At 36.1% G+C, this 25,463-nt stretch overlaps 1 protein-coding gene across 8 annotated transcripts in view; it reads right to left on the bottom strand.

Moving 5' to 3' along the window:
- Window positions 1-25,463, bottom strand: part of lrba (LPS responsive beige-like anchor protein) — a 275,213-nt gene that overhangs the window by 157,460 nt on the left and 92,290 nt on the right. For all 8 annotated transcript variants that reach the window (XM_058770127.1, XM_058770098.1, XM_058770136.1 and 5 more), the window contains exons 30-33: window positions 17,849-18,024; window positions 15,013-15,091; window positions 14,733-14,866; window positions 12,503-12,564 (exon numbers count right to left, since the gene is read on the bottom strand). In XM_058770127.1, the coding sequence (XP_058626110.1) occupies window positions 12,503-12,564; window positions 14,733-14,866; window positions 15,013-15,091; window positions 17,849-18,024 (451 nt within the window). The remainder of the gene's footprint in view (window positions 1-12,502; window positions 12,565-14,732; window positions 14,867-15,012; window positions 15,092-17,848; window positions 18,025-25,463) is intronic.

Here is a 25,463-nt window from a genome sequence, read left to right as displayed (position 1 = left end):
TTACACTTTTCAATAGTTCAAGTAAGTAGTTTGATTAAGATTTTAAAAATTTACAGAAACAGGACATTTATTTATGTATGTATGTATGTTAGTGCTGTCAATCGATTAAAAAAAAAATTAACTAAGCAATCGCACATTTTTTCTGAAATTAATCGCGATTCATCGCACCTAACATTTAAGTTTTTAAATATACTTTTATATTGCAATAATTTAACATTCAATCATCAATTTAATGTAGAAACAACACAAAGACAGTGCATTTTTAATATTTATTTAATGGCATTTTTTTTATGACTGATACCAATACTACTGATGTCTCTAGGAAATTGTTCTTTTAACAATTGACTATAGCCATTCAACATTACTGTATAATTGAGAGTTATCAATTTTAAAATTTATTAGACTTTAAAAAATAACTTCTAATTGAAGTGAATTTATAACACACACTTCACATAAACCCATTATAATAAATGTCATATTTACCTGTGCTCTTCAGCAAAGTAGAAAATATACAGAAATTGAATTTATCAAAAAAAGTTATCAAACACTAAATTGTAAATTAAATATAGCCTAGATCAGTGCTTTTCAAACTTGTTCCTGGGGACCCACAGCTCTGCACATTTTGCATGTCTCCCTAATTTACACACCTGATTCAGATCATCAGCTCATTAGGAAAGGGCTCCATGAACTCAAATGAGTGTGTCAGATAAGGGAGACATGCAAAATGTGCAGAGCAGTGGGTCCCGAGGAACAGGATTGAAAACCACCGGCCTAGATGAATCCATAAAGCTACAAAAGTTATTGATTTCCTCTTTTTCTTTTGTTCTTTGATTAACAGATATCACAGCAGCTGGGTTATTAGGTTATTATTTGGCTGCTATTACTTCAAGAGCTGCCGCTGCTAAACGTGATGCAGATCTGACACGCATGCTCATAGTTTCATTCGCTTTACATTTATATTTAGTAATTTAGCAGACGTTTTTATCCAAAGCGACTTACAAATATGGATAATGCTTTAATATAAAATGATACAGGCTACAGCGCACGCTGGTGCATTTGTGCATGCAATTGAAGAGCACGCGCTACGAGCACAGAATAATGGCTGACAAGACGGGAAAATTTGTTTCTAACAGGGTTGATGGTAGTGAAGCGCGGATAATCCACGGGTTGGGTAATAAAAAAATGCATTCTGATTATTTGCGGGTGGATAAGATAAATCATTAATGATGCAAATATTAACTACATTATCTAAATAGGCTACAGAATTTGAATAAAGAGTAAATGAACATAATAAAGTTATTCAACAAAACATTATTTAGCCAAGAGCTGTCTTTTGTTGTTTGATTAACATTAATGACAGATGGCACAGCTTTATTAGGCTGCTGTCACAAGACTTATTTCACGGATCCAATAGCCTACTTATACACATGCGTTTTCTTTTGCAACTGTTTACATTAACTTAAGACAAAACCGACAGTGCTTATGAGAATACTCGCCAGGACAACCATTTTGACGTCATTTTGTGTGTATTTGGCCACTTAAGCGCAACAAGATTTGCTTGCAAACTCAATTTGGTACTCGCAGTGTGACTTGGATGTGACTGTGAGCACACAGAAAAGCACCTCTGGAGAGCGCGAGTGCCAAATGGCTTAAAAAGACGTGAAAATAATACATTTTTGTGATGATGCAACAATGACTGATTAGGAACTTGACAATTCTGTCAACTGTACCGAAACGTAACCTAAAGTCTGTATCGCAGCATGCAGCTCTAGATGTGCCGATGTGAAGAGAAGGTCAAAGAGAGAGGACGCAGTACAACTGAATCACTCGTGCTGTTTTCAAAGGACTGATTTGATCTGATGGTTTGTGTGGATTTATTTACTCATCTAACCTATACGCTATATTGAATAAATGTTTTGCAGTAATTTCCCTCATTTTAAAGTTGAAAGCTGCGGGAATGAGTAATGCGATATATGCGCAATCCCGCACCGAAATTCAGGACCTAATTAAACATAATTCTATTATACAGAAGATTGTGAAATAGATTTCCATGACTTTTCCAAAACTTTCTGGGTTTATTTATTTTTCCAAAACTTTCCAGGCCTGGAAATTACTGTTTTAAAATTCCATGACTTTTCCAGGTTTTTCATGACCATACAAACCCTGAATGTGACGATCGGGTGCGGTTATCTAAATCAGACAAAAATATAGGTGCGGGCGGTTGGCGGGTGGATAATTTATTTGAAGCTGCGGATTCGGGTGAAGTTTTAGCTCATCCGCGCATCACTAGTTGATGATGGGATAAGAAAGGTGAAGGGTGATATGTTTAAAGAATTCGGGACAGACAGAGGAAGTTTTTTTAAACATTTAACCAGCTAAAGTTCAGTAGACAATGTTGTTGAGAAAAACTGCACACTAGGATCCTTTGTTAGGAGTAAACATATCCAAAGCTGTCATCAACCAAACACGCAAATACATTTTCACTGCAAAGATAAATGAATGTTCGATGGGTGAGGGAAAGGCATTATTCTTTAATTAAAAGAAGCAATGACCCCAATCAAAAAGCCTTAACGATCAGTGTTGTGTGTTGAGGACAAGGCTGACGGTTATTGGATTTCAACCAGTCATTCTGATAGGACCCTGATACGGTTTTATGGTATCCAATACTGTTTCCATTCTGACCTGATGAGAGGATACAGGCAGCCATTTGTGACCTTTCAACTCTGACCCTGACCTAAGAGAGGTGCTTCTACAACCCAGCCACTTCTGCCCCGGTCCTATCGTTACAGCAACCACTCACGCTGATCCATTCATGTCATCAAGACCGGGATTTTTCCTAAGATAGGACATGACTTTTATCAGCCACACAAACAGTGCCTGGGAAAGTTTGTATCATAAAGATAAACTCGCAATGATAACCAAACCAGTCTTACACTCTTCATCAAGGACATTTATAATTGAGCCGTTTCCTTCAAGTCTCAATAAAACAACAAAGACCAGCATATAGGGAACAATTCCTCAAGGTCAAATCTGTCAGTTTTACTTTTATTGAAGCTCAGGTACTATATATATATATATATATAAGGTTGAGAGCTCAATCATGTGTACACCGATTCTGGACATGCAACTCAAAATGTGTAACATGCTGCAAAAAAAATCCTGTTTTTAATGAATAACGTCATCTTGTTTTCCGATAAAAATGATCTTCACATCCTTGAAACAAGATACATTTATTTATGTATAAAACAGACGGAATAACTTCCAGAAAAAGTATCTTTAATATAATTGTATTTTTTTTTCTTGTTCTATTGTAATATTACATTCATTCATCGCCAATTCACACTTGGTTCTTAATCAAGGAGGAAAAAACCTTTTCAGTTTTACTGATTAAGAAAATTTTATTTTTGGAGATTATAAAACACTTATAAAAAAATAATAATAATAAAAATAATCAAGAAATAGTAAGATGATAAATTACTGGGGAAATTCAAAACATGAACAGTCAATTCTAACAAACCCTGCACACAAAATACATACAAAATTAATGTCTTCCTAAACATGAATGAATCCCCAACATATTTTAATGTTAAAAAATACAAAGAGATAATGCTGCACCATTAGCAATTATGTTATGTCATACTGTAATTGTTTCTGAGTGATGAAAAACTCAATGCTATACGTGATGGAAACAGAAGGACCAAGGAAATGCAGAGGGAGAGAAAGAAAGACCTGATGATGCTCTTAAAAAGGACTTGGTTGTGTCTGCATCGTGTGTGTGAGACTAACATTCTGAGCACATTCATAAACAAAATCAGTTAATGTTGTGTGTCCATATAAAAAAAAGAACATATTGCTTAACACACTCCCCTCCCCACCACTATGCTTAAATGAATGCTTTGAATACTGATTTTTTTTTTAAATAAAAACAAAAATACTTTTCTTCTGAGACACGCAAACATCATGTTTTACATTCCTTAAAGAAGTCCTCCAATGAGCCATACTTTTGTTTAGTTTTGCTATGATAATTACTGTGGCCCTGCATTCCTAATCACTGCTGATTAAGAGAATGCAATTACCCTCAAACTAAAACACAACTGAAACAACGCAGACCTACAATGCAACATTTTGCTTCATCCACAATGGCAAGACCAAGGAAATGTGCACAGCGTTTGGCTTCGTTCATTGAAAATAAACAAGTCGCTCTCTAGTTTCCAACCCATCAGTTATAATCACAAGTATTTGTTTGTTTTCTGCAGGCAGGGGGATTGAAGCTCAGATGAAACAAAAAAATTATCCGTCACATGGAAGAGCGCTGTTTCAGATCATAACGAGCAGAAGAAGTTTACGTTACGGCTTGTCCGCAGAGCACAAGGCGATTTATGGTGGAAAAGTGGCTACTGTAGGGCTTTGATCGACGGAGAGAGATTCTAGATTTAAAATGTCAGCATAGTATTACTTACAGGAAAACCCTTCAGTGAAGTATTTCCACATAAAAAAAATATATATTTAACATTCCAAAAAAAAAAAACTATAAAATATGTTTCCATAAAGTATCTATTATTGCAATGCTCTGCTTGCTGTGGTTAAAATTTTTTTTTTAAAAAACAGAATAAACTTTTTGAACAGCATGTTCAACTTCATGAAGCTAGAATCCTGCTGAGGCTTGAGAAAGACATCACATCAGGTTTTGTGTGTATTTTAAGATTTTTATATGTACCTATAAGGCTTCGCATCTAGCTCTGTCTGAGCTTTTAAATTTCTTTTTCTCTATCTTGTAACCTTCTTGTTTGCTATCTGTCCATTACACTTGTATACATTAGTAAAAGGGTATTTATACTTATGTTCCAAAATGATCAAATTTGTTACACCTTACATTATTACAACATTGATCTGCACATGACAGCTAACTTATTTTAAAATATAAAGAATGGCAAAATCCCTCTTTGTCATTTGTCATTTTTTCCCATAAAACGGTGTAATTAATTGTAATATTCCTGATTATTTTTAATTACATTTAATTTTAATTATTTTAGCATTGCTCTTCAAGGTGGTTATTTTTTAATAATTGTAATGTTTTTGATCATTTTTTATTGTTTTTCTTCAAAACACTGCCCTTCAAAGTGGTTAATTTTTAATCATTTTAATATTCTTTATTTATTTTTTTTTTTTAAATTTGCCTTTCAAGATGGTTTAATGTTGAGGTGTTCACTTCAATCAACTCATCGTAATATCAAAATGGTATCTGACAGCAGGTCCAGACAGCTTAATTTACTGATGTGACAAGCCGAACGCTCTACAAGTCCTGTGCGTGTTCTCAGATGTTATCTCTTCTAAAGCAAACACGATCCCGTACGGTCAGTGGCCTGTGTTTCTGTGAGGACACTCCACACAAGCGGACTTTACAAGGGGAGCAAATATTTACTCTGACTACATTTAACGACCACAGAGGATTGTGGTTAAATACACTGATGTGATTAGAAGCTTCCTTATGATGAGTTGGGCTTAGAGGTGTCAAAAGATTTCCAAAACCTGCTCATTTATTTAAAACAAAAAAGTGTTTTGTCACTTTTTCTCTCTCTCTCTCTATTGAAGGTTTAGGAGGTGGGTGATGACTGAAATAATCTAACTTGACAGGAATGATAATAGCATACATAAATCTTGTTGTTTTCCTTTCTGGGCTAAAGAAACAACGATTATTATATGTTCGACACATGGTGAGAATGCACACAGCGATGATATGATATTGATTTGTAAATCCACATATCCACGTATGTAAATAGTGACACAAAGAGAGAATGTTAGGAAAGAGATTTCTGAATGAGGTATACCAGATCTCCATCGACATACTATCAGGGTCTTCAACAGTTAAAGAAAAAGGTTAGCACTTTTGGACTGTTAATCCACTGGCACCATTAAAAAAAAAAACTATTTGCCTCAATATGCCTCTTTCCCAGCCAACAATATTGCAGTCAGAGAGTGAATTAAAAGTCACTCAAGTCGTAAGCTTTCCCCATGCCATTCCCTCTCACTTCCTGTCAGGAAGAGCCCCCTCTCCGGACGCATAGCTCGCATCGGCAGGGCGCCGGCAGAATTAAGTGCCAGTTGGTGTTAGTGTGTTTTCTCTGGGCCTCCACGGAGCCCTGCGTTCAAAGAATGCTGAGAGCAATGTTATCCACCAGCACGGAGACCCTCGTGGGTCGTTGTCTGGGGTGGAGGAGGGAAAAAGATGGAGAGGGGGAAAGACAACACGTGGCCTGGGCCTGCGCTTGAACCTTGCGTATGTGTTATGCCTCTCAGCGGGGTCTAGGTCCGACTGTGAGATGGGGAGGGAGAAAGATTCAACCTCAGGTTCAACCACATTCCTCTTCACTTCTGCGACGTTTATGGAACTTACAAAGTTAAAAATGGGAAAACTACATGAGGAAAAAAATGGTCTGCACTGGCATTGTCCCCGAATAGCTCTTAACTTTTAAAGGCAAATTTTGAGTTTGCATTGAATATCTTTTCAGGTGCAGGTCAAATACTCTTAGGTAAGTAAGATAAAAAAATAACCAAAGATACCGTAATTTATGGAATATTAGTTGTGTTACTTTTGTTTTAAGAAAGGGCCTGTGTCTTGTAGTCCAAAGCGACTTATATAACGTGATTGATAATGGCCATTCAAACACACTGTGCACCAAAACACATATGGTTACATACTTCATACTCAACTGAAATGCTGTCATTAAAATAAATAGATAGAGCCATAAAGCTCCATTTATATTGTGTTGAAGAATGTGAATTGTTGAAGATCTTTTACAGTAGGTCAAATTACACTTAGTTAAGTAAGGGAAAACTAGTTGCTAACCAAATATGTAAAACATATATAAATCTAGAGCATTCACATGATTTAAATATTCACATTTTTATTTGTTGTTTAATTCATTTTATATCCATTTGCAGTGTTTATCCTCTCCATATATAACAGTAAAGAAAAACAGAACAATTACCGTAATTACTTCATTATTTTTAAAACAAACTGGCATAATGAGATCATAGCATGTATTGTTTTCTTACATATTTTCCTGGTAAATATGGGAATCTTGGGACTCGTTCATGAAAAGGAGCAGAACAAATTTCTTCTAGTGGTGTATCAATAAGGAAATTTGAAGCCAATACCAGTCTCTGATTGATTATAACACTAAGATCGGCCAATAACTGATCACAACACTAACGCAATTTAAAAGTGCAAATGACAAAGAAAATTTGTATTTTATCACAATTACTCTTGAAAATAGGCATCTTACAATTCATTCACTTTTAAAATGTATATTTTTAAAACAGATAATCAGATCTGTAAAGTAGAGAATCCTTACAGTTGCCAATAATTCACCCTTAGTTAAACCTCGGCAATCACCGGATTAAGAAGCATATCAGTTTAATGACACTACAACTATTAAGAACTATTTTAAGAACATTTTACACAGAAACCTGAATGTGTTTCATGAACGAGGTCTCATTAACTGGTGTCTTTTTTGGCACAGAGAGTGCGTAGTTGAGAAATGATGAAGAGATCGAGTGAACAGACACCGCTTAGGTTTTCACTGGACAGTCAACCGATCGATTTTTCTTTCTTTTGCTCTCCCTGCGAGTATTGATCCCAAAGTCACAGTGACTGTAGGGGGTTAAACTCTTGAGCCACTGGCCACTCTCCATCCTCTCCCTAAAGGTCAGAGGTTAAGAAATGCCAAGTGCTCAGGGGGAAGTCAGTGTCTCCAGTATGTATTGACTGACGAAGGTGCCCATCTGTTTAACAGGTTAACTCTACATTAAAGACTCCCTGGTCAGGATCATCAACAATACCAGGACAGCAGATGTGAAACCATGCTGATCAAAGTAAGGAGATAAACAAAAGATAGGCAGCTTATGATCTAAATTTCATGAAAGGAAAAAAATCATATTGTTAAAATGAGTACAGAGAATACCAACGCAGGCCTTCGCAAACGCGCCTAAAGATACTGTTTCTTGCTCTTGTACCTCAGCCTTTCCTTCGTGTGAGGCATTCAGAAGATAAATGTCTTAAAGAATAGATGACCTGACACAAGGTCTGAGCGGTAATGGGTGATATAGGGAAACACGGCTGCCCGACTCCCATATATATCTGACAAGACACACAGCTATCAGGAGGCCACTGTCAAGCAGACGAATGAGATGATTTCCAAACCAACTCTGATCTGAGAGCAGTTTGCAATTGCTTATATAAAGTAGCATTTAACAAAAGACTCGTTTTGCATGTATTGTCATGCTTATCTATAATAAAATCAACAACTATATGAACCGAGCAGCAGCTTCCACTCCTCGTCAGAGTGTCTCAATGCAGGCGGCATTATTTATTAAAAAGCTGAAACCTTTTTAAGTGATATTCTCCATCACAACAGCAGGTGCTATATCTTGTTCAGTGAAGCAGTGTCTGTGTGTGTGTGTGTGTGTGTGTGTGTGTGTGTGTGTGTGTGTGTGTGTGTTTGGTTGTCAAAGAGAATTACGTTGAGTGAAACACAAGGCTTTTACGTGGATGCCTTGAATGGCAAGATGAGGACACTCAAAGATGATCTTCATGTAATATGCAGGGCTTAATCTGAAGCCCTATCACTGGCAATTTCCTAAACAGAGTGGATGCTTTGATAGCTGTTGTTTTACGCTTATCCTTTCTCTCTCCTCTCACCCACATTCATTATTCTTTTGCCCCCTGCTCTGCTCTCTCTGTTTTGGTTGAAAGTATTGAAGGAATGTTCTGGGTTCAATGCTAGTTGAGCTCAATCCACATCATTTGTGGCATAATTGTACCACACACACAAAAAAATTACTTTCATTATTAATAATTTATATATGACAAACATTGTCAATTTCTTTAAAGAGGGTTTAAAGGGTTTAAAGACTGATATTTGAAGGCCATAATTTTTTGCACATTAATTCTATCATAAAAATGTGTCTAATTTAAGCTGCAAAGATGTCTAAACCATCATTTTCGTTGTGGAACTACCATTCTATGCACATGGACATATTCATGCAAACAAACTGATTATGACTATGGACTGGGAAAGTGATTCTCTCATAGTATTTTATTATTAACACAAATGCCACTGACTGAACTTGTATTGAACCATGATCATTAATTTAAATAACACTAAAGAGTTTGGAAATCACCCTCACTGATTTTTTCTCTCCAGCTTTTTACAATGCAAAAGGACTGACAGACAAATGCTGTCAAGCAAATTAATTGCACACATTAATCATTAACATTAACAATAATATCAGTAATCATTACGCAAAATATATTAAGAGTATAATATATTAGATATATAGATAAGTTTAAAATCATATTTATGAAAGAACAAAGGTATAAGATAGAATACAAAAAAGACAGAATACAGATAGAATACAAAACTAAATTAAAAGTGGTATATGTCTAACATAGCTCTATATGACTATCAATAAAACACATATAAGTGAAAAGCAATAAACCACAATAGGCTTATAGAAGATGATGAAAATTGATCCTGTGTTGGGAATAAAGGGATTCATTTCAGAGAGATGCAATAAAATTGCAGTTTAGAATCGCTGTCTAACAGCAGAGCAACCCTCCTGATCCTGAGTGATTAAAAACTAGTCTGTGACCCTAACCTTTGACCTCTAGCCCCAAACCTACTCCATCTTGTACCATAGATATTAATTAGAAAATTTGCGCAGACGATACCATATCCGCCTGGATTCTATTTTGGGATGAGAAGGAAATGTAAGCAAAAGAAACTGAATCCATCAACATCCTCCCCCTCTCATCACCTATTCTGTCAGAAAATACACTGCTTCACTTCCTGTCTATGACAACAGCACTTCCTGCGCGGAGATGTCCTGATTAACCACAGGATCAATGGGAGACCCTAAACTTCTTCCAGACTTATCTCTGTTTTCCAAATAAGAGAAAGAAAAAAAAATCTTCCCTATTCATAAAACAAAATTATCCCCCTACAATCGACTGTGCAATTTAACTGGGGGTAAACAGGGCTCAAGACCTCATTTGAGCTTCGCTGACTTTTCCACAGTTTCTCCCCCCACAATAAAACTACATTTGCATCAGCTTTGAGAGAATTTAGTCGAGATGATTTATTGAAGTAATCAGCAGCAACGCAGATTTTTCGTTGCAGCGCAGGGCCTGCAATGTGCCGCCACTGGAACGGGGTTTGGGCCGGAGGCTTTTTTTTTTTTCCAGTGGAGGCAGGCAGAACCCAAATTCTCCCCTTTGATTAGATTAGCATTACACAACAGCATGACAGATATGACAAATAGGTGCATTAGAGCGTGTCATTTATTCCCTCTTTTCTAGATGCTTGGGTTCACAGAGGGACCCCCACCTCACGCCTCACTTCTGCAAATATATGCGGCCCCTGACGCCCCGTCTGATGCCTGATCTCTCTGGATTACCTTCAGAAAGGGTTATAGGAGAACGAGAAGAGCTTTATTTCTGAAAATAAAAGTGCTAAAGAAACAGACAACGAGCGCTTGGTTTTGTGTATAACTCATTTGCATGTAAACCACTATTCATTCTCACCTTTGTCCATGGATTGCTAATACTGAATAATTGAATAAACATTTGCTTAAGCAAAATGATTATCACTTAAAACTGTAGTAGCCCTGACTTAATGTGAGTGTGTGTGTGTGTGTGTGTGTGTGTGTGTGTGTGTGTGTGTGTGTGTGAAATGACAGAATATCACACACTTCAGTGACTCTCCTCCTCTAAGGGCAATCTATGGCTACCTCCATTAGCCCCCATCACACACACTCAAAAGGGTGCACATATGCACACATGCTCACTCTCACACTACACACACAATTCTACCATCATACCACTGATTTCCTCTTAATAAACACTGGCATATGCACACATAACTCACTGACACTCTAACTTTGCAATGTAAATGGTTTTATATAAAGTTGATTATAATGACTACAAGCTAACCTTTGCACAAACCTCCTACCCCAGAGAATCATCCTAACACATTTAAAACCCCCTCTCTAGATCCAGGGCTGTCAATCGCTTAAAATATTTAATCGCGATTAATTGCATGATTGTCATGAGTTAACTCGTGATTAATCGCAACTTAATCGCACATTTTTATTTGTTCTAAATGTACCTTAAATTAATAATTTGCAAGTTTATAAAAATGTAATCAACATGGGCATGGACAAATATGGATGATTTATGCAAATGTATGTTTATTACTATTGAAACCATAGTCAACATAGAGCATGAAGACTATACATGTTTCAAAGGTCATAAATGTTTTTCAAAGAACTTGTTCATGTCTATTAGACACATGAAAAAAGAACATAGAAATACCATGTTCCCATTACTTCTCTTTCTTTCTTTTTTGATGCAGCTAAATTCTCAATAAAACTGTTTCCATTGATATATTTTACGGTTTCTGTTGTCAGACAACGGAATGAATATGAAATAGTGACTGAAACGCGACCCATTAAGACTACATAACCAGCTCTCCCTTCCAAGATGTTAATCTGCACAAAAATCCTGATAATCGAGCCATCGTCTGATGAAATCCAGTACACATAAGATAATGACAATAGCTGTGCTGTGATTTCAGCTATAGTTGCATGTAAAATTAGAGAAGCAACATAATATCTGTGTTTAACTGAAAGTGCTGCTCCTCTCCCCCGCTCGCTGAACAATGCAGATGCACGGAGAGAGAGGTGTGTACCAGCGAGTCTCAGAAACTAAATCTTTGGGCAAACCCCAAAGATTTGTCGCTAGGTGCTTTTTTGAAGATTTTTTAAAATGCTTGCTGCATTGATCGCGCATTAATAAAATCAGTGCCGTTAAAACGAATTGGCGTTAATGCTTTTTTTTTAATGCGTTAACTTTGACAGCCCTAATATATAGAGATATATATATATATAGATTATATCCAATAGATAAATAAATAAATAAATAAACTAATTAATTAATACAGATAGTATTCACATTATTTATTAATCAATTTTCCAAATAACAGTGTCTTCGAATGTCTCCAAAGGCCAGATTTAGATCACTTTTGGGGACAATTTCTTTCCCAAACTATAGCGAACTAAGTACATACAGACACACAAGCTCAAGAACACAGAGCTCAGCTATCAATCCTTCATCCTACCTGCCTTAAATACTCTCTGCAAAAGCTGATGGGGAGGCAGATCGATCACGAAACGCTATCAATGTTGCATTATCCTCTGTGACTGGCTATATGACCAAGGCCGTTACATTGGGTCAAGACCCCTGACCTTTGAACTCATATCAACAGCATTAAGAAGGGCTCCCTGGCTATTTTTCTGGACTTCTGTCTATACTCCTAGCTTAGTAAGACAGGAATCGGGCTGGCAGTGTGAAGATAACACCTGCAACAATGGATTTATTAACAGTAAAGAGGTGAAGGGGGGGGGGTAGAATAAACTGAGGAGAGATGGAAGAATGACATACCTGAGAACACAGCAGCATGACTAGTTCAACCACAGAACTGCTGGACTTCATACACACAAGACCTACAAAGAAAGAGGAGATTTCATTTCAGATTTAGTAGATGAAAACTTGTAACCATTAACAATGAGTAAGATTTTGAATGTAACAAAACAAACCTTACGTAGCTGATTGCTAAATGTTGCAACTGACCGAACAGAATCAAGAAAGCTCTTGTAATAACACTTTAAAAATACTGCAAATGATTTTACTTTTGTAAAGACCCATCTCGATTTCATATATATTGTAAATAATTTGTAGGGATGCACCGGTTGACCGGCCATAAATCGGAACCGGCCGGTTTTTGCTTATAATGTGCGATCGGCAACCGGTCGGTTTTTTGTCTTTTTTCCGGTCGATTTTTCCAGAAGTGCGCCCGCGTGCACAGACTACATTTGTAGGCCTAATCATTCGCGAACATGTAATTTGTGTGGAAGTATTTAAAAATCTGTGCGCAGGACGTGAAGTTTGCAATCTGTAATGTCTGCAAAGGACAAGTTAATCGCGGACAAATAAGAGCCACTTTCCTGCGCTCGCTGAAGTTGCGCGAGCGTACCTATCCACGCCCTGCACAAGCTTAGACAGTGAACATTTGTTCAGCTCAGCTTCTCGCGTGTTGGATGAGAAACGAAACAGACTTACTTGTGACAAAGCTGAAATGCTTGTTTTTGTAAAGAAGAACTCATATGCACTTTTGAAAAACCAGAAGTAAACATCAGTTCTGTAAGATATAGGATGATTAGGCCTATTTTTATTTTACCTTAAAATTACATTGACTTAATTTGATTTAAAAGCACCTGCTGTAGCATCTTTGTTTTACTCGTTGCACTAAACATTATTTGATTTAACATTTTGGAATAATATATTCATATAGCCAACTTTGGTTTTATTTAGTTTCACTGGTAAAGACCTTTTTTTCTTTATACCAAATCTAAAAATGAAAACAAATGCTGAATGCTGATTAAGTAACATCTTTGTTTGAAGTGTTGAATGTGTTTTGATTGTGCTGTTTGGATTGTGGAACTATGCAGTTGTTGCCTTTAAAATTACATGGTTACAATTAATGTTTTCATTTAAGGCCAGTTTATAGATTCAACCCAATTTTTCAAACCAATGTTTGTATTGAATGTAGCCTACTTACTGTGCAGTTACTGCTATTAATTTCAGATGGTTACAGTTATTTTCAATAGCCAAAACCCAGTTTGGCCTGTTAAATACCAAATAAACATCTTGTTTATGTATACTTTCATTCTTTCTTGTTTGTTGCTTTGATTAAAAAAAAATCAGAAATCGGTATCGAAATCGGCCGGTTTGCTTGTAAAAAATCGGTATCGGAATCGGCCATGAAAAATCATGATCGTGCATCACTAATAATTTGTCAAATACAAATGTTATCCTCCGTCATTTAGTGATAAACATTGGGCTATTTGTGTTGAAATCTATAATAAACCTTTTCAATTCAGTTCTATGAGATTTCTAATGTGAAATTAAATAGTATTGAGGGGAAAAAATTTCAGCATTAAAAACATTTCATTTTTAGTGTCTGTTCTGCTGACACACGTTTGTGAGTGGTCTAATACTGCACCATCTTGAGGGTCAAAGAGTATTGATGACCTTAATGAACCTACACAATGCTACTGTAAACTAATACATGTTTGGGCCTTGTATTACATGAGACTAAATATGGTGAGCATATGTTCTATTGATCTGAAATACAGCTTTAAAGAAGCTGCTGGGGAACTACATATGTAGAATGTGCACGAGAGATTTAACATGAAAGCTAAAGGTGAGAAAAAACAGGAAGCTGGAGGAAGAGGAAGGAAGGAGGCATTTTTGCTTTAAGTGGCTCTCTAAAGTCGCCCTGCAGCTATTAATCAGCGTTTCATTTCTCTGGGTGGCAGTGGACAGGCCAAACACTCATATGAGTGTGCTGACCTCTGACCCTCTTCTCTATAAAAGAACACTGCTATTATAATCATTGAGTTAAAAGATACTTCCAGCCACATTTACTGCTTAAATTTGGTTAGAGGTGAGAGAGGTGGTGTGAGTGCTTTCGTAACATACTGGGAGTGATAAGATGTCCCTGTGTTTGTGTGTAATGATGTGAACACCACTTCAAACTGTAACAAAGGTAAGATGCATTTGTGTGGAATACTCCACAAATGTCAGTAATAAGAGTAGAACAGTAGCTCACTGGTGCCCTCGATGAGTAGCTCCTGTCCATGACTGCCCAGCAATGTGCGAGAGAGGAATGGTGCGAAATCCACAAAAATCTCTCTGAGTAAAGGAGCTGCCTTCTCCAGAGCATGTTCCAACCTCTCTGAGATACTGAAAACACACAAACAAACACACCTTTAAATTTCATACAGTGTGACATGATTTTAAAATAACAGATCATTTAATGAAATCAAAAAAATGCATTTGTGAAATATAAATCTATAGAAAAGAATGAGATTTCAGTTTCAGGTGGAGACCTCATGTTGGGGGCGGAGCTCTGGGTCATTGGGGATAAAGCAGGGACAGATGGCAGGTTGGAGCTGGTGGAGGTTCCTCCTGCAGAGAATACAACCAGTAAACAACTCATTACCCAAATACACAGACGCCAAACAAAACAGGGATGCATTAAGCTAAAACAAGCACATGTTACTATAATGCTTATACTTGTCTAAAAGCAGAAACAAAAGAATGATGTGAATTTGAAAAAAAAAAAAAGTAAATATCTGTATTGCATTATATAGCTTTTTGGGCTTTTTTTTTTTTTGGAAACAAAAATAATCTGCATTGATATCAATAATAGTCTGTCAGTAAATGTTTTCTAAGCTACTGTATCTGATTTACAATATTTAATGCAAGGAAACAGTAAAAATCTAGTTCAAAATAATGTGCTGTTTTCTTAAATGCACATAAGAATTATATTTATTCACTGTAATTTATAAGCACCATTTAACAATATAAAGAATTCCATATCCATTGCTGTTCAAGAGTTTGAAGTCAGTAAGTTTTTTTTTTTTTTTTTTAAAGAAATGAATACTTTTATTCAGCAAGGATACAGTCAAGATCAAAAGTAACATTTATAATGTTACAGAAGATTTCTATTTCAAATGAATGCTGTTTTTCTGAAATTTCTATTCATCAAAGAATGAATAGAAAAAACATTAAGCAGCACAACTGTATAATATTCATAATGTTACTGTTTTACTGTATTATCATTTTTATTTTAGCTTTTTTTAACAAAAAATGCAGCTTTGCTGGGCATTGACTTCTTTCAAAAACATTAACATTAGAACAGTAGCGCATTTTTACAAAAAGAATTTAAACATTAATCCATCCACTATTAATGCACGTGAAAACGTGATCAAATCATGAATTGATCACCTAATAGAGACGCCTGATGAACACAGAAATGAACTCACCAAATACTTCACACCATTTATGCTACTGAAATTTAAGCATGTGTGTAATCATTGTGTTTCTCGCTAGGCGAGAAGGGATCATTAAATTTGTCTAATGACACTTAACGGCCAAATAAAGTGCATTAAAATAAATCACATTTTCCTTTGACAATATTCATATTGCCCCACCCTTCTAACAACCTAGTAAAATAACCTTTTCCTGCTATCTACAACACTTTTTTATATAAGGGAAAAGAGTAAAGATCTATGTTGAAGCCCTGACACCATGTGAAAGGAGCTTTAGCTGAATGATAGCTCTGCTCTCGTTAGAATTCATGTAAAATAAGCATTAGAGCAGCTCTTACACTCCCCCTGATAAAACAGCCCATAAATTCATTAGCCCTGTGTGTGGCTGTGATTAGTGTACAAATAATTATATGCCAATAAATTTCATCTTGCCCCTGAAAGTGACACATTTTGGGCTAGTGAAGGTCTTGGCACGATCATACTCTCTCTCACAGAATATCACACCACAATAAATCTGCATACACTAATATCTCTCCACAGGCACACATGGGGTCTCGGGGCAGGGATAACTCTTGCAGCAGTATGGAATGTTCCTGGCTGTGGGGACAGCGACTCTTTAAGCACCAACATGTGCGTCTGCGGAGAGTCTCCTGCTCGCTGATGAAGTAGCCACTTCAAACAGCTCGGAGAAAATTAGCTTATCTCTATTCAGCTGGGACCTGCCCCTCTCCTTGTGCGCAGACATACACAAGAGAACCATAAAAATACAGACAAGCTTAAAACTACAAGCATGAGATATAGACCCATGAGTACACTACTTCAAAGACAAGAAAAGCTAAAGGGAACTAAAAACAATCTCTTCACGCACAAAGGATCATGTGTGCACGCACATTTGGTTTCAAAATAAAAAGAACATCTCAGACGCAAGGATTTTTAGACAGAGATGATGATGATGATGATGATGATGATGATGATGTTGGCTACAATTCAAATCCAACCCCTAATCATCAGAAATAGTTGCTGTTATGATTAGATCTACTGAAAAACATGATTTAGCTGATGTATGAGGATTTCAAATTGTGAAGACCACTTCAGATGTCATTAAGTCAGTTTTTGACATGTTTCACTATATCTATAAAGGCATTTTCAAAAACTTGGGCCTCAAAACTACAGCCATAACTGTACACACACACACACATAGTAAGGTTAGATTGATATCAATGCCATTAATCGATGAGTCATCAGATTTTTTTTTTTAATCCATTCAATCACCTTTTTTTTTTTTTAAAGAAATTAATACTTTTATTCAGCAAGGATGCATTTACCTGATGAAATGTGACAGAAAGACATTTCTAACGTTGCAAAAGATTCTGATAAATAAAAAAAAAATGCTATTCTTTCTTTGTATACATAAAAAATATATCAGTTACTACAAAATAATTACTAAAAATATTAAGCAGCACAAATGTTTTTAACGTAACAATAAGAAATATTTCTTGAGCATGTGACTAGAATTAGTAACTAGAGTAATAGTTGCTGAAAATTCAGCTTGCAATCACAATAATAAATTACATTTTAAAATATATTTTAAAAGGTAACATTTTCAATTGTAATAATATTTTACAATATTGTTGTTTTTAATGTACTTTTGATCAAATAAATGCAGCCTTGGTGAGACTTGCTTAAAAAAACAACAAGTTGTAAATATTTATACTTTCATTTCATTTATAGAGCATTTATAACAAACATAAATTATGTGTAATATACAGTAATGTAAAAGACAACACAGGATGAAATTCTGATTAATCATCTATACTAGGACAGAAATATGAAGCTCTGTACTTTGGAAAAGGTGTAGTTTATTGACATGCTCTTTCATGAAGACACTCACCTGGGGCAGACTCTGTGCTCTCAACAGTTTCTCCTGCAGACACCACTGACACACTGTTGACTGGAGTTCCACCTGAGGATGCAGCAGTGGCTGATGGGACGGATGCAGCTGCAGAGACTGTACTCATTCCTGGTGAGGGAGCCCCACCCATTCTCTTGGGTGCCACAACAACACTCCTGTAAAAGAATGAATGACAAAGAAGACAATAGGTAATCAATATAACGGACGGATTTTGAGGATGGCCAGAACTGAAATTGTTGTTGTGCATTATTATTAGAAAATATTCTTCCTTTTTCCTTTTTTTGAGAGTTGAATTGAATTAAAGAATTTTATGCTTGCATTATATTTTGAGCTGTTCCTCTTTTTGATGTCTTTTTTATCACGCAATGCAGAACGCAGACTCTGATGTTCTGATAAATACACAGAGCTAGAGAATCAAGCACTCTGTCAAAAAACCATTAGCTCTTGTTCCATCGGCGGCCCCATAACGATCAGACTGATGATGTTGGCTAAATATGCTGCACATAATGTGATTTAGTATAAAAAGCTGCCCAGCTCACACAACACAAGTAGCCCATTTACCGTGTTAGTGTAATTAGAGCCCTGTTTCCCTGACACAGAATATTCCATAATGGCAGCATCTATCTTCTGACCAATCAATGGCCTCCCAGCTCCTGTCACTCAGAGCTCTAAACTTTGTGATTGATTACATTTGGCGGTGTGTTATGGTCTAGAAGCTACTGTGTGTCACTGTACAATGTCATGTCTTGCGATTATCTGATAAACAAGCTGTTTTGCGGTCAGGTAAAGATTGAAGGACTGAAAATGTCTTCAAAATTTTTGTTCATTCTGAGGGTTGTGCTCTGTTTATATCAAAAACTTTTCTGTGGGAATTAAAATGAAAAATATTTTGATGGTCCTTAACGCATTTTTACAAGGGCAGTTTATAATTATCACAATTATCAAACCCTAAAATGTCAAAAAAGAACTATTAAAAGTAGGCTCCAAAAAAAAAAAAAAAAACTCCATCAAAAGACTACAGAAGGAATAGCTTGCATTCAGATTTAAAAAAACATAAAAATAAAAATGTCTGATGCCTTCATTGGCTCTTGCTTGAGTTGCAAATAAACGTGGTGAACAGTATTTGAGAGCTGCGATGGAGGGGGAGATTTTCAGTGAATAATGACCTAAACTTTGGTCTGTTCCCATTGGTCTGGTCTGGCATTAGAAGACTCCGAACACTAAAATAGACTTGTATGGACCGGAGTTTCCAATAAGATATTTTGGTGCTGGGAATGATTTTGTTGTTTTCCGGACAAACTGAAAAAAAATCTGGAAAATTGTGTTTATTTTGAACTGTCATGTTTTCACAGCATGTGCAATATAGTAATAAAAACAATCAAGTCTAAAGTTTAAAGTTTATTTTTTATTGTTGCTTTATTATGCTTTTCAAAAGAGTAAAGACAAGCTATGGAATTAGCTCTTGGAAACGTTTTTTCGTCCTGAACTGCATAAGCAAGAAGCTGTTTCCCTTCATCAACAGTCTTAGCCATGGACATTTCTATTTCTATTCAGGTTCAAATTTCTACTTCTTTTGCAAGTGAAGCAACACTGAAGTCAGGAACTACATCATGCTCTTCATCCTGCCAATTACCAACTAGACGGTTATGATTGTGGAACCACCTGCGTTTCCCTGAAAATAATTGCACACCTTAGAACGTTCATCAGCCAATCAGATTCAAGCATTCAACGGCCCCGTAGTATAAAGCATAGACATAATAAATACCTAGACGCCTCATTGGCCGCTCGACCGCACGTCAACGGCGCCGCCATATTGGTGCGGGCAACTCTCCATAAATCTCATACCGGGACAGAAGAAAACATACCTGACTCGTCGGCAGCTTGGGCATCTACAGACCGTCGCACATTAATAAAAACAGATCTCGGGGTATTATGTTTAACAGGTAAGACTGAACACTTGTTTCTGGATGTTTTTTTGGTCATTTTTAGCATTATGTTGACCGCTTAATTAGCCACCAGTGTCAGACTATTAATAGCTAGCGATATGGCTAGTAAGCAGTGAAAGCTGAGACTTTATAAGAAATCAAAGTTTAAATGAATTCTTATTAAGTTTTAACTTGTATTGTAGTTTATATCATACACTAAATTGTGTTATGAGCACAATATGTACAGTGAGCACAAAACGGTGTCAGACTGTCAGTATCAGGGATGGAGCTAAAGCATCTCTCTTTAATTTCACTATTCGTTTACAAAGAGTAAGTTTATCATCACTTGATTATAAGGATTTCATAGCTTATCATAAAACTGTGGACTGATTATATATATATATATTATTATTATTATTTTTTTTTTGTAGCCAACTGCAAACAGGACAAAGCCGGCCTTAAGGAAAGCTGAGGAAAGCCTGTTCTCTACATTTCCAAGAGTAGTCTAGGCTATACTTCACAGCCTAATGTTGTATTTGTACTCGTTAAAACCCAGAACAGCCCTGAATGAGTGGCCAGAATGACCCTGATCATATTCAAACCACTCTCTCCCCGGAACAGACTTCCAGGAGCATTTTTTAACCTTTGTAAGGGTAACTTTTATAACAATATAATTACCTTATTAAATGTTTGTCGTTTTTTTGTCAAATATTTAAAAATAACCAGTTTTTTCAGTCAATCACAATACTATAGACTGCATTTAACATTTTTTACACAGGCTGTTTAATGCTGATCATGTACTTTATGTGCATTTACACAAAAATTGCATAATGTAAATAGCTTAGAAATGAGAAACACAGGAACTGCTTAGTGAGTGAAGCTGCAATATCATGACAAAATCATTGTTTATTATTGCTCTTTATGTTGTAATAATGATTATTAATTTTGATTTATAGGAAGGGTTTTTTTGGGGGGGGGGTCATATTCTGGTCTGTGTTGAACATAACTATACTTTGACATTTTGTTGTACAACGTAAACTGCACACACTCACACCCCAAACATTCCTATAACATATTGAAAAATAAAGGACCGTTTCAGAATGTGTGTTTTCGCATGGGTGTGTGTAATTTGCATTGTAGAGCAAAATGTCGAGCTTTGTCAAGTTGTTTACATTATTTTACTCATTCATTGAAAAACCTAATTAGAAAATATAGGAAAATCTTGAGGGAAGCAGTGGAGAATTAGTCTTTATTAGTCAGGTTTTTTTTCGTCACAACGAAATATATATAAAATACTCAAGGAGCTCATTAATTAAACACAATTTGGAATTCATGACCACAATTTTATTAGTTGTGTCTTACTTTGTTTAATAATTATTACACAAATACCATTATAAAACTGTACTTTTCACAATTATTTAATTTACTGTATAATTTACTATTAATTTATTCTTCATTATTGTCTATTCTGTTTTATTCCACCCTTGATATTACATATTCTACTTGCTATTATTCATCTATTTTTATTCATTTATTTATTATTGTATTACACATATAACTTGTGCTATTATAAATCTATTATATCAGTTATTGTGCTGTTATACTCGCTTTTTATATTATTCACCTTACTACCACTTGTTCTACGTATACATTTTAATATTACATATCACATTTACTATATTTTTGCTGTGCATCAGTGCATATTAGTTTACCACTATAAGTTTTACTGGATCCATAAAGGATTATCAGTTACATTTGTTATTGTTTGTTGTGGAGTTTTTATCTGTATAGTGTGCTATGAAAATAAAAAGCAGACTACCAGTGTGTCCCTTTTTGATTTGTATTTGCTGGTTTTATAACATTTTCTCAATGATGGTAAATTATTAGTGCTTAAATATGTATTATTTAGATTTTTTTCCCTCAGTATTTCAAAGGGAACGAGCTGTGTTTTGACCTGAAGCACGAGAAAAGCTCAAATGTTGGGGTTGAAGACAGAGAAAGCAATGAAACAACTTAATTAAATTTAATGTACATTAAAAGTACATTACATGTATACGTCACAGTTATACTACATCAATATTAGAATTGTTAACCGAAAAAAATCAGCCAAATCAACACGAGTGTGAGTGTGAGCTTTTACAATTTCTTAAGAAAATTATAAATTTTCCAAGCCTAACTGAATAACTGGAGGCAGAGTTATTTTTAACTCCATGTAGATCACAAACCACTGAAATTGGTTGATAAATGTAAACGTTATCGTGTTTTTATCCCGAAAAAAACGCAGCTCCCCCGTTTAACTCCATTTGTTTTTAAGGCAGTCTTGCCCTAACAAACATGGCGGACGTGTTGACGTATCGCAGCAACGGACCGAAGCGGCCAATGAGGCGTCTAGGTATTTATATCTATGGTATAAAGTAACATTAAAGAATGGATTGCATGTTGAAGTAAACCAGGAAGGAAACATAGTAAACACAAAGTAACCATGGTAACCCTTTCAAAATTGCAAATGCTAAAATGTTACAAGTAAGGGATAATCAACGGCTAGCTGTGCATTAAACTATTTGAATGCACGACGTGGAGGCGAAGAACCACCCGACGCGCGGCGGAGCGAAGTGCATTCAGCAAAGTGCATTAAAATTGTTTAATGCACAGCTAGCCGTTGATTATCCCGTTTATGTCATGGTCATTTCCCAGCATTCACATATTAAAGATGTTAATAATATTTGCGCTGCAATATTTGACCGGAAAGATAAAAATGACGGTTATTTTCGCCTGTATTACTATTCAACTGTAACTATATGTTACTATGGTTACCAATGTTTATAGGAAGCGCATTAATATAGAACGTGATTAAACTGACCAGGAACTACCTGTGCAGTTCAACGAATTTAATCAACACCTGCCAGCCAATCAGAATCGAGTATTCAGACAGACCATGGCATAAGATAAAGAACACATCAGTATTTAAAAGCTTTCATAATGATGTCACAGGTCTCTGCTGCAGTCTACATTGTCTAGAGGTAAAAATGGAAATGGTTCATATCAGTTGAAAGCCATGACAGAGCTCTGGCCTTTCACAGTGGCTAGTGTTGAGTTTATCAGTGCTGACAGAGGGGGTAATGCTACGCAGTCACCAGCTCCTCTCCAGAACACATCCACAGAGACGCTACAGACCGAGGAGGCACGCCAGCGTCAGATAAGAGCAGTCTAGGACAGACCGCTTCAAACGTCCCGCTGGAAGTTGCCTAGGAGCTAAGGAGTGTTCTCACACCATTTCTAAACATCTGATGTCTCCTTAACTTGAAAATAGCCAGTCCAAGAAAACGAAAGGAATTTATAAACTGGAAGGTTCGCAGTATCCCGCTCATGACATTAGCATTTGCTGTTCAACAGTCCACCGTTCCAAAACCTCTATTAGAGCGCATTTCTGTTCTCTCTCAAGTGCGTGTTTAGCGCTGACCGGTGGTGGGATGGTGGGGGTGTGCGGCTGCAGCATCCATCTGCTCAAAGGCACAGGTTTTAAATTATTCAGCACACCATTAGCCACACTTAGCCCCAACTCACTACCGCTGTCAATTAATCAGAGCTGCCAGGTGTATAACACCAGAAGAGAGGCCAGCGCTGTCCAGCATCCGTGGAGTTTGGATTCCAGACGCTGAATTATTTAGCAGTTTTAACCAACACTCCCGGAGACGACATGTAAACAGCATGTTTCCCGTAATCTGCACAAATGTGAGATCGGGTGCGAGGAAATGTGTGTGAGAAACCGATCTTACTGGACGTGGATCGACATTTTCAACTGATGTTTAACGAGGGCTGAACGATTACTTTCTTCACAAAGAAACGCTGTTTTAAATTAGTCCTAATGGTGGTAAGTTTTATATTGTGCTGTTTTGTTATTTAAATTCATCTTTTGAGGTTAGGGTACAAAGATGATACTAGAAATATCATGTCATGGATAAAAACAGACAAGGCCTCTAAATTTAATTAATTAATTCATAAATAAATCATCTCATTTTCATAGATGACAAAATCAAAGAAGCAGCTGTAAAGAACATCAGTAATTTTGTTATCTCTGTGATATCCTAACCCTGTGTACATCAAATTTTTGTCCAACAAGTCATTATTACACTATTCACTGGTCTCTGGATCCTATCAGCAAATATTTGCAGACTTCATGTCAAAACAATAGTGGGGTAAGAAAGACGTATGGTGAAATTGGGGTGCTGTTGATAGTAAATAAATGTAATGTCTGTTTTACCCTTGACCCCAGGCCCGCTTTATCTAGGAGACCCGTTTTTTTTTTCCCCCATATATAACGCTCGTAAATCCCATGGGATTCAATCATACCACCCTGGGTGTTCCAACATACACTCTGTTTAGCAAGTATGCATGCATACTGGCACAGAGTATAACTTCAGAGAAAAATGCAGCAACACAAATCAGACTTCAGCAGATGGAACAGTGGGAGTATTCATCACTCTGGGTTTGAAATATTCGGTTGGTAATTCATTCATGTGTGCAGTGGAAAACAACTTAAAATAGTCATATCAAAATGAGACAAAAACAGGACTCAGAATGACAGTGAGAGAGAATGTTTGGAGGGCAGGACATGTGAGTGTGTGTTGAAGAGGGAGAGTGAGTAAGTGGACTTGGAAAACACCAGACACAGAGCTGGAGTCATCCAGATAACTCGGCACCTCTCCGCCGGGGATCCTGAGAGGAGATAAGACTTTCCTTTACGCTCTGGGAAATACTTTCAGGAACTTTTTATGTTCTAGTTGGCGTTAAATACTCTATTTAAAATTACTTTAAGCTGAATTTTGATTATTCTTTTATTATGCACACAACTTTAATGACCTCATATTATGTAAAAGACCACATCCATATTTTAAAAATTCTTTTAAAAAAATAATGTCAATTTATTAAATTATTAAAATGAATCATACGTTCTAGGGGTGTAACGATACACGTATTCGTATTGAACCATTTGGTATGAGGCTTTCGGCTTGGTACGCATTACAAACCGAACGATTCGTTGGACTAATCCTATTAAATTTGGAAAATAAAGTGAGTGAAATATAGGCTAATGTTCTTATTGTCACTTCACTCAACAAGGCAGCTGAAACGATGTAACAGGCAATGTGCTGTCTGCCGTGCGATAACCTCCCCTTGCTGGGTTGCATCGAAACACGATGATCTTGTAACGACGATAGTCCAAGATATCGTTAAAAACAACAATTATTGGCAATATTAAGAGGATTTGGCATTTCCAATTAATGTAGCCTGTTACAATGTTATTTTTATTAGGCTTATTATTATTATTATGAAGTTACTTTTTTTATTAAATTAAAATTACAATTAATTTGTCCCGAAATATTACCGCTAAACTTACGCGCTGCGAGGATAACAAATGATTAGGCTATTCACTCTTCAATTAATATGTTTTAAAAATAGTATTTTAAAACAGGTATATTATACAACGAACTATAGGCATATAATTAAAATATTAACACTGCAGTCATCAACAAAAATCAATTAAATAAAAAGCTTTAGCCTATTTCAAGCACCAACTTTCAAAAACAACCTGTTTAACATGAAATGCGTTTCTTCTAATTTTTTTTTTCACTATGTATGGGCCACAAGAGAAATACTAAGGGAATAAATTA

This window comes from Onychostoma macrolepis, chromosome 01, assembly GCF_012432095.1.
Source record: "Onychostoma macrolepis isolate SWU-2019 chromosome 01, ASM1243209v1, whole genome shotgun sequence".
Lineage (NCBI taxonomy): Eukaryota > Metazoa > Chordata > Actinopteri > Cypriniformes > Cyprinidae > Onychostoma > Onychostoma macrolepis.
This window is presented reverse-complemented; position numbering and strand designations above follow the sequence as displayed.